General features: G+C 38.0%; 1 protein-coding gene across 3 annotated transcripts; it reads right to left on the bottom strand.

The window, feature by feature from the left end:
• Window positions 1-357: 357 nt before the first annotated feature.
• LOC149008686 (putative polygalacturonase) lies at window positions 358-6,961 on the bottom strand. 3 transcript variants are annotated; one of them, XM_089166696.1, is made up of 7 exons: window positions 6,213-6,961; window positions 5,410-5,727; window positions 4,865-4,985; window positions 4,604-4,784; window positions 4,349-4,419; window positions 2,807-3,500; window positions 358-780 (listed from the first exon to the last, which is right to left on the bottom strand). In XM_089166696.1, exons 1-7 carry the CDS (start codon window positions 6,228-6,230, stop codon window positions 750-752), a joined length of 1,434 nt encoding a protein of 477 aa, XP_089022822.1. In that variant the 5' UTR covers window positions 6,231-6,961; the 3' UTR covers window positions 358-749. The 3 variants fall into 3 exon arrangements, with proteins under 3 accessions (XP_089022822.1, XP_089022823.1, XP_089022824.1); XM_089166697.1 differs by having other exon boundaries at window positions 4,604-4,778; window positions 6,213-6,960; XM_089166698.1 differs by lacking the exon at window positions 358-780 and having other exon boundaries at window positions 2,151-3,500; window positions 4,604-4,778; window positions 6,213-6,960.
• Window positions 6,962-9,390: the final 2,429 nt, after the last annotated feature.

The raw sequence follows: 9,390 nt of genomic DNA, 5'->3' as shown, positions 1-9,390 counted from the left end.
AAGGGCAAAATTAGAAAACTCACCTTTTGAGCAATTACAAAATATCGGGTTATATATTTTGGTAACCACCGCATAAGTGAGTGTGATTGCGTTACGTGAAATTTCTTGAAATGCGGCTCTCTCTCTCTCCCTCCCTCTCGCCAAGAAAACGCAGGAGGAGGAAGGTTCTGTGTGGATTTTCTCCTTACTCTTGGTCTCCACTTTCTTCCATCCACACGGCATTTGGGTTGTGAAATACATTCCCTTTCCTCGTGATTGTGGAATCAAACTGGTGACGAGTTAATGGAGGAATGAGGACGTCGATCCAAAATACTTCCACTGTGGTAATTCTATTTTTGGGAAAAATAAATCCAGGTAATGGATGATTTATATACTTTCTATTATTGAATAGAGATATATAGAGTTTACCAACATTTTTAATCAGTTCCAACTAACTTGAAATGCCACATTCCCAAATAACATTTGTTTAAAACATTTATTTTGTAACTTGCATGAAACTGTACTTTTGTAGCTTTTCTTCTTCTTGCTTTCTACCATCAAACATTTGAGTGACCAGTCTCTTTGTTCTTGTGAGATTACCTTCTGTTTGAATGCTTGCTATACTTCTTCTATTTCTTTGTTCTTCAGAGATTACCTTCTGCTCGGATAAACCCTGCTCTTCTGCAGTTCGCCACCTGACTATTAGTCTTCAAAGTTTTATTGATGTATAGAAGTCCTTAATTATTGCTTCAGGGAATGAGAACTCATGATTACATAAAGGCCATGATGGAAGATAACCACCTGCAGAAAAGGAAATTTTAAATTATTCAGCTTTTTCGTTAGATGAGAGTACTGACTCTTAACTCCCCAGAGAGAAACACATTTATCTATGTCCAAGTTTATAAGCAGAGAAGGCGAAGCATCCCAGGTTGTACACTTATTTTTGTCTTTCCGCAATTTAACAGTTGCTTTAAGTTTCAGAAACCGATGAAACTGTGAAAAAAAAAATTGCAGGAGGATCTGAGTCTTCTAACTTCAATAAGGAGCCTGGCTATTTTGCAAGCATGACTCATGGAAGCTGATGATAAAGATGAGCAGAGAAAAAGCTCTGAAAGGAGCTGAAAAGTCAAGGGAAAGGCTGGCTAATGACACAGAAGCCAGCAGTAGAACATGAATCTTTGAAGACACTACCATCAGAAACAAAATGGACCACTGATAAATCAAGAGAAAGAACATCACAATTGGTACAGGATCAAGGACTATACCTCTCATTTCCAAAGTATGGTTTCCAGGGTCACCAAGGATGTTTTTGAGCTCAAGAAAGCAGTTTTCCAGTTACCTACCTGGTGCTTTGATGTCACCAAAGCATAAGTACAGGAACAGCTTCAACTTGAAGCTAACAGAGATGTCAAATGAAAATTGAGACATATTTCTAGACAGGTATTCTGCTCTGTTTTGAACAAGGCTGGAGATGAAGCATCCCCTCGATAGTCTTTTGTTGTTTTATTCAGTTCCCTCCAATAATTTTCTTTTCTCTCAGCCATCGAGAAAGTTTAGCTGTTTAATCTCCGCTGTATACTTTGATAACTTATATCAAAAGCTAGGAGGGATCATAACTTATTCGGTGAAGATTCTCAACTGACAAAGACTTGAAATGCATGTCATACATGGATTATGGGCTCGGTGAGGGTGTCTTAAAAACATGAATACATGTCAGTTGAATTGGGAATGTTCACAGGTGTCAAAGACCCAGAAAACCCAAACCATGACGGTAGTTGAATGATTTGACCCACTTAAACAGGGATCTTTCTAAGATAATGCCGCTGACGTGGTGAAACCTGTGATGCCCAGCGTTTGATGGTGCCACCTAATCTTCATTAAATCTCAGCTGCTCAAAACACCACGTGCACATATAACCAATTTAAGTGCGAAAAAAAATTCAAATTTTCTTTCAAAACGAACCTACCCATTGTCTGAGCTGCTGGGATTTAATGAAGATTAGGAGGCAGCCATCCAATACTGGACACCACAGCTGCTGGGATTTAATGAAGATTAGGAGGCAGCCATCCAATACTGGACACCACAGGCTCTACCACATCAGTACCACTAGCCCAGCAAAATCCCTTGAACCAGATGGGTTTCACCTATTTGAAAACCACTGTAGGCTCCAACTGCCCTGTAATTACGAGGCCTATGCGGGTATTTTATGTTTAATTAATCTAAAGCAGGGGCTCAAATTTGAAGTAATCTGGGGGAAGCTAACAAAAACTTTCCATCCATCAGGATCATGAAGCTCTTGTGTTTTTGGCATTCAATTCTTGTATAAGCCTCTGTATCAATAACCATCAAAGGATTTCTCGGTAATGATTAACATCTCTTAGTGAAGAGGTCATGAATTTAGGTCTATGTATCAAAGAAAAATCTTAGCTGCAAACAAATGCGTAACTCGAGACATGTCTACTATTTTATTAGACTATCAAGTCTCAAACACCTGATAACACAACAAGCCATATTTTGATTTCTTATGAGTCACTCAATTATTTGTTAATACACACAAAGTTACAAAAACAAATCATCAATCGACACTTACAGATCAACATACCATTACAAGCAAAAACTTTGATATGTCAGGTAACTATTTCCCTGTCCAAGACATCAAGAGATCATCTAACATGTTGGGACATGGCAAGAATCATTTTCTTTTCCTTTGGAGAGAAAAGCACAAAGCTCAATGGGAACACAAAAAAAATCAAAAGAAGAAAAAAATGGTTATTGTCACAATTGTACTGCAGGTTATGTATGTTGCTGGGAAAAAAAAAAACCTCACCATAGTAGCAACCAGGGGGGTCTGTTTCTACCACTTGGGCATTGCAAATGGTTGGAAAGATGGAAACAAGCTGATGAATCTCCAGGGGTGATTTTCTCCCTAAGAGGTTCACAAGGCTCGGGAGAAACCAATTCAGAAAAGCCTTGAACATGCGAACAGTTCCATGGGGTTTTGGAGGTTACATTGAGTGTGATGTTGAATAGGCAAATGTTGAAGAAATTATCCCCTTCTATGCCTTCTAGTAGGCCTGCAGTTCTGATGTTTTCTCCTCTGATATTTTTGAATGTAATATTTTCAACGATAGGGAGAGCATTTGGATCATAAAACTCATCTGGGTGCTCACCATACTGGCCAGTGAACCTGATCGCTCTCTTTGTATTGGTCATTGTTATGTCTGAAAAATAGATGTTCCTTACATAACCACCCCTTCCTGGAGATGTCTTTATTCTAATACCAGTGTTCGAATTGAAGAAGTGCAGGTCTACTGCATAAACTTCTGATATACCACCCGACATTTCACTTCCAATTGCAATTCCAGAGCTCGATAATGTTTCACCAGAAATGTTTCTGATGATAATATTTGAACTGGGTCGACCAAATTTAATGCCATACTCATCCCAACCGCTTTTTATGGAGATCAGATCATCACCAGTGCTGATGTAGCAGTCTTCAATGCACACATCACTACATGAGTCTGGATAATTTAAACAAGAGGTGTTACGACCGAATCGATTATTCAGAAAAAAGGGAACCAGAAGATTGAATGTTTTTCCAAGGAAGAGATTGATTCTTGGAGACTAATGATATAACTGCTGTAAACAACCAAGGCAGTTCATTTGCTTTTTAACGGTGATACTTGACTTTGTATTTGAGGTCCCTGCTAATATTCAAAACTTGGTTTAATTTAATTTCCAGCATCTGTTGATGTTCCCATGAAGCAAGTATCCAGATCAGTTAGACATACAGAGTAGGTCACTCTGGCTTAAAAGTGGACTTTCACAACATGCAGTATACCTAATCTAGCTCATTAGAAATAACCGGAAACCATAGGCTTCAACACCAAGAAACTTTATACTTCATTCTTTGGGCACCTTATCCCTAGTTTTTGAATTAACCCATCAGTTGTTTCTTGGGGTTTTTTGTCAAGCTCAAAGATCTGAAGTGATTTATCATTCATCTTCTATGTCCAAGCAAATAGTTAATTCCCGTATGTCTTCTGTGATCTATTATTGTCTAAGATACTTCTCCAAGTTAGACAGAAAATTTTAAACTCTGGAGTATACTTACTGAATTTGTATTATCACTGTTCTTTGAGGTATTAAATCTTTTACTATACATACTTCTAGGCTATGGTACTACAGTACTCCTTGGGGCTACAGAAAACTTGCTGGAGAACTGGAAAGTGGGTTCTCCAGTCTGTAGGTTCACCTACGCAAGAAAGGAGCTAATTCAACAAGGAATTATGAACTGAATGCAACCAATATTAACAGATATAAAATTTAACAACTGCTTAATTAAATATTCAATAAAGGATGAAATTACCTGGATCCACCCCATCTGTGTTTGGTGAATCAAGAGGAGCAATGACAGTGACATTCTGGACAAGTACTTCGCTGTTCATCCAGCAAACACAGTCTCAATTCTTCCCCTAACACAGTGGATAACTCCATGTGCATTGTTTTCTATAGTAGGCAATATATAAAAAGTGAAGGATAGAGAGCAAGAAAGAAAATTTACTTTTTTTTTCCTTTTTTTTTTGCGGGGGGAGGAGGGAGAAGGTAAGGGAGGAAGAAAAACCTGCAATATACAGGGTGGATGGTCCAGAATGGTGAGTTCAAGAAGGTCAAGTTTGAGATGACCACGCCAGTTGAATTCATTAACTCAATTAGATGGGGCCGAGTGTAGTTCAGGGTTCCACTGTTGAACCAATTCCACCAGAAACTTCCTTGCCCATCAATGGTTCCATTATCACCTGCATCTTCAAGCATTCAATGTTAGGAAACTGATCAGGTAGATATATAGACATCTCAACATCAGTTCTGTATCAACTTTGCTCACCTGTTATAACAACATCTGTCAGATTACATCCATAAATAAGGCTTCGATGCCTTCCACCAAGCAATTCCCTACCTCTGCCATATGAAGGCAGAGGATCAACAACTGGCCAATCATTAGAGTTCTGAAAGAAACCAGATAAATACTTAATTAGGATCACCAGACCCTCCAATAAGAACATTTGTCAAAAGACAAGATTGATACCCAAAATTGTAGAACTGATCATTGTCTTGTAATTTCGTTAGACCAGCTGATTATATCACATACATTATACGTTTGCTAAACATGTAGGTGCAAACAGTTGCCAAGCTTGTACCAGCCTCTAAACTATGTAATATCTTTTGCGGAGAGAGAGAGAGCGAGGAAACCCACCACTGCCCCCCGCACGGGGATGGCAGAAGAACCTAAAGATTGGATGAAGATGTGAATTCATCCGGGTTGGTGAGTGAGTACCAGTACAAGTAAGTGATCTTATCAGCTAAGTTAGCTAGCACCTTCACATGCTATAAACTTGTTGAATCATAACACTTGAGGAGTAGAGATCTCACCACTGATCCAAGAATTACAGCATCCTTATGTAACAATAAAGTTAGATGACTGATGATAACAAAGCTTCCAGTCAACCATTGGCCGGCAGGGACAAAAAGCTGGGCGCCACCCTTGTCAGCAAATGAGTTGAGATAGAATATTGCATTCTGAAAAGCTTTTGTGTTGAGGGTTATCCCATCTCCAATAGCTCCAAATTCAGTTATGGTGACACTATGTGGTCGGACTCTCCCTGAGCTCATCTGCTTACAATGCCGGCTGCCCATAACAGCCCATCGAGCTTCACCAATCGATGCAAGTACCAGAAGCACTTCCATCAGCTGAAAATGAAATTTACCTCCCGTTATCAGTAAACAGAGGAATAAAAGGCAGAGAGGAGGAAGAAAAGGTGGGAAAATCTTGCATTACATTCAAACAAAGCAAAGAGGACCGACCAGAATCAAATTTACTGGAATTTAAAGGGAAGCTAACTTGTGAGCACTGAATCCTAAAAGAAGAGGGTAAGGGGATTCATACATGATGCAGGGAGAAGTTATGTAAAGATAAATCACAGATAAAGAACTAAATTATAAACAAACTACGAAGAACCTTACTAAATAATAATTCCTTCCAGAATGTTTCCATGCAGAGCGAAAATTATTATTATTACAGGAAAAGAGATGGAAAAAAAGACACCAACAGAAACAAAAAGCAATATCCCTCAGATCTGGCTCTGCTTTCTCTAATATTTCTGAAAACTGAGAATAAGAAATAGAGTGATGGATGAAGAAGAAAGAGGGAATTGCACAACAATTAGTGTACTTACAGTAATAAATCTCCTCATATGACTGGTATCAGCTCTTCTCCTTTAAGCAAGAACCACCCTCCTAGTTACTCTTTTATGATAAAAACCAGCAGCTGCACCAGAAAAAACAAAACCCAAAAGGGAAATGAAACTTTGAGGTGGTTTTGATGGAAATCTGCAGCAATATGCGACGGTGATCGATATGATGATGGGTCTTCAAGGGCTTCCTCCTCCACCCATGGAAAAAATCATGGAAAGCGACCGTTGCCACCCGCCAAAAAGAAAATAATGATAATAATCTTGGCCCCAATTCATCATCTTGGCCCCAAACAGGACCCTCGTGTCTGTCTCTGCAACCTAAGTCTTGATCGAAAAGGAAAAACCTCAATGGGGAATGAAGAAAAACACCAAAATGAGGATTTTGCAGTATTGTGGAGTGATGGGGTTTTATTTCTGAGGAGCCTTTTCTGGGTCTTTGAGGAGCCTTTGCCAGCAGTTGTGAGACCCAGCATGAACAAGTAGGGTGTGCTGTGTCTCGTTAATAATGGATTAAGCTGCACGGGAATCTTCATAAAAATTATTAATAAGATAGAGAAATCCATCGGTGACCAATTGTCAATGCTTCTTCTTCACGGCTTTTCTCTGTTAACAACATCTTCTTTAGATTCAATCAATCAATCCTCCTGATTCTCTGTTTGGGTTTTCTTTCAAACCGAATGAATGGTTGAAACTTGAAAGAAGTGGGGGTGTCCGTGGTTTTTCCAAGTTTATAATGCATCTGATCGAGACAAAACAATACGTCGGCCCGTTACGGCGTAACATCAATTTTTCATTAATAATTGAATCCTCTTTCTGTTTTTTTTACTTTTTTTGTAAGAAATTCTGTTTCTTTGAAACTAGTCAAAATCTCACTTTTTCGATTTATTTCATTAATTAAATGGGGAAGATTTTCTCTCATAGTATATAAAACACTTTCTTCTACAGTACCTATGACCATTCCAGAAATGGTTTCATTCCCATGACCGACATAACTGATCTGTGAAATATATTGGAAACCGCTGCAGGCCCAAGTGCCTAACTGCCCAACCCTTCCCTAATTAAGCCAATCTGGATTCAAATTCTTTCCGATCAAACAAAGCAAAATAATGTTGTCGCATATCTGGATCAAATCTTCTTCTTATGGACTGTCTTAATCTTGTGTTGAATCCTCCCCTTTATACTTGTGTTGTTGGGTAGGAACAGTAATCGAATCTCACTCATTCAGAGAAAAAAGAAGAAGCTATTACATTACAATATTACATAGTGTGTTGCCTTTGTTTAGTCAAAAGGAGGGGATGTGGATGTGGGGTTGTAGAGGAACACTGGAAGGGAAAAAGCGTACGAGGGAAATGCCGAGAAAGAGGGGACAAAGGTAGCAGGCAGAGGCTAGACAAAAGGAAACAACGGAATGGGCTTTTCTTTTCACTACTTTTTTACAATGGGATGAGAAAAGTGAAAACAAGGTTTCGAACCTTGGAATCCAATGCTCCTTGACATGCCTGCCATCTCAAGTTTTCAAACACGCTGAAACCAATGCCAAAAAAAAAAAAACAAAGAGACACGCTTCTAAGCCCCAATAGTCCGTCAATTCACCTCCCTCAATCTCCCCCTCGGTCCCTCAAGGCCCCAGCCGCCATCACCACAAACATCAGGTAAAAAAGGTGGTAGTGGTGGTGGTGATACTCCGGTAGTTGTAAGAGCAAATGCCTCCAAAAAGGCTCATGTCTAAGCTGTTAAAATATTAATAAAATGTTTCATACAAGGTGGGCTTCATTGATTGTATTACACTCTGATATTGTTTCATTTGTTGGTCTAATATGGATAATATATGGTAATTAAAACTCCGACATGGACTGAATAGTATGGGCTAATAAGGACGGTTAGATCTTGATGGATGATCTAATGAGTTTTTCTATATAGAAAAATGTTAGATCCCTCTAAATCCTAATGACTCACATTATTTTCTGCACATAAAAGAGTTAGTTTAAAAATATTGTTCCATCAATCCAATGAATAAGGAGAAGTCTAAAGGAGAACATCTTAGTATTAAGTTAAACATATAATCAACTACAGATTCAATTTTCATGGGAGATCTATAAAAATATTCCGCTGCACTCCATCTCTAATGGGTCCCAAAGAAAGTATGTTTTATCATTTTGTATTGTTATTATACTAAAGTATTTTAATTGTTCACTACAAAAAAATTTGGAATAAGTGGCGGTTTTATCCATTACTAATAGTGTTTAAAAAACCGGTACATATCTGTCACCAATTCCACTACAGCCATTTAATGGTGGCGGTTTTTGGTAACGCGCGTGTAAAGTGTAGATAGTGACGGTTTTATAAAACCACTACTAGTAGTGTGAATATCCAACGACGGATAATACAACCGCCACTAATGATAGGGATAAACACCGGATACTTCCAATTAGTGGCATTTTTTGTTTACCACCTCCAATAAAGTTGATTTTTATTTTTTTTAAATAATGCTTGAATGTAATAACAATACGTTTAGTGGCATTTTTTGTAGATCCGCCGTAATATACTTCTCATTAGTGGCAGTTTTATGTTTACCACCACCAATGATATTGATTTTTAAATGTAATTAGTGGCGGATTATAAAAAACCGCCACCAATTATGTTTTTTTTTTTTTTTTTTTTTAATTTCCCCTATATTTGTTGTTATTACATTTATTCTTGAAAGACAATACAAATATATGAATACGAAAAAAATCCAAGAAAGCTAAAAGTATTTAAAGAACAAAATTTAAGAAAAATAATACCAAATACATATTAATAAAGTCAACTTGTGTACAAATATACAAAAAACTACATGTAGCACTCAACTTGATGTTACATTGTTAATCTAAACACCAATAAGAGAAGAAGAAAAAAAGGACACAAATTTGGCACTTGGCAATCTAAATGTTGCACTCCTTTCTTCCAAACCAGCAAATAACAAGGAATAAATAGAATCATCTCTGCACAAAAACCTGCTAAGATCTTCCACCTCACTTCCTGATCTCCTATGTTAATCAGTTGCTTCCCAAGCTTAACACCCATTGTTGTTATTATTTTGGGATCAGTTTCAGCTTTCTTCATCATCTCCTCATACTTCATTTTCCTAGACTTGCAACCCTTGAGAATGTCATTGACTTCT

Source organism: Hakea prostrata, chromosome 8 (assembly GCF_041222555.1).
Source record: "Hakea prostrata isolate BN-2017 chromosome 8, UWA_Hpros_2, whole genome shotgun sequence".
Classification (NCBI taxonomy): domain Eukaryota; kingdom Viridiplantae; phylum Streptophyta; class Magnoliopsida; order Proteales; family Proteaceae; genus Hakea; species Hakea prostrata.
This window is presented reverse-complemented; position numbering and strand designations above follow the sequence as displayed.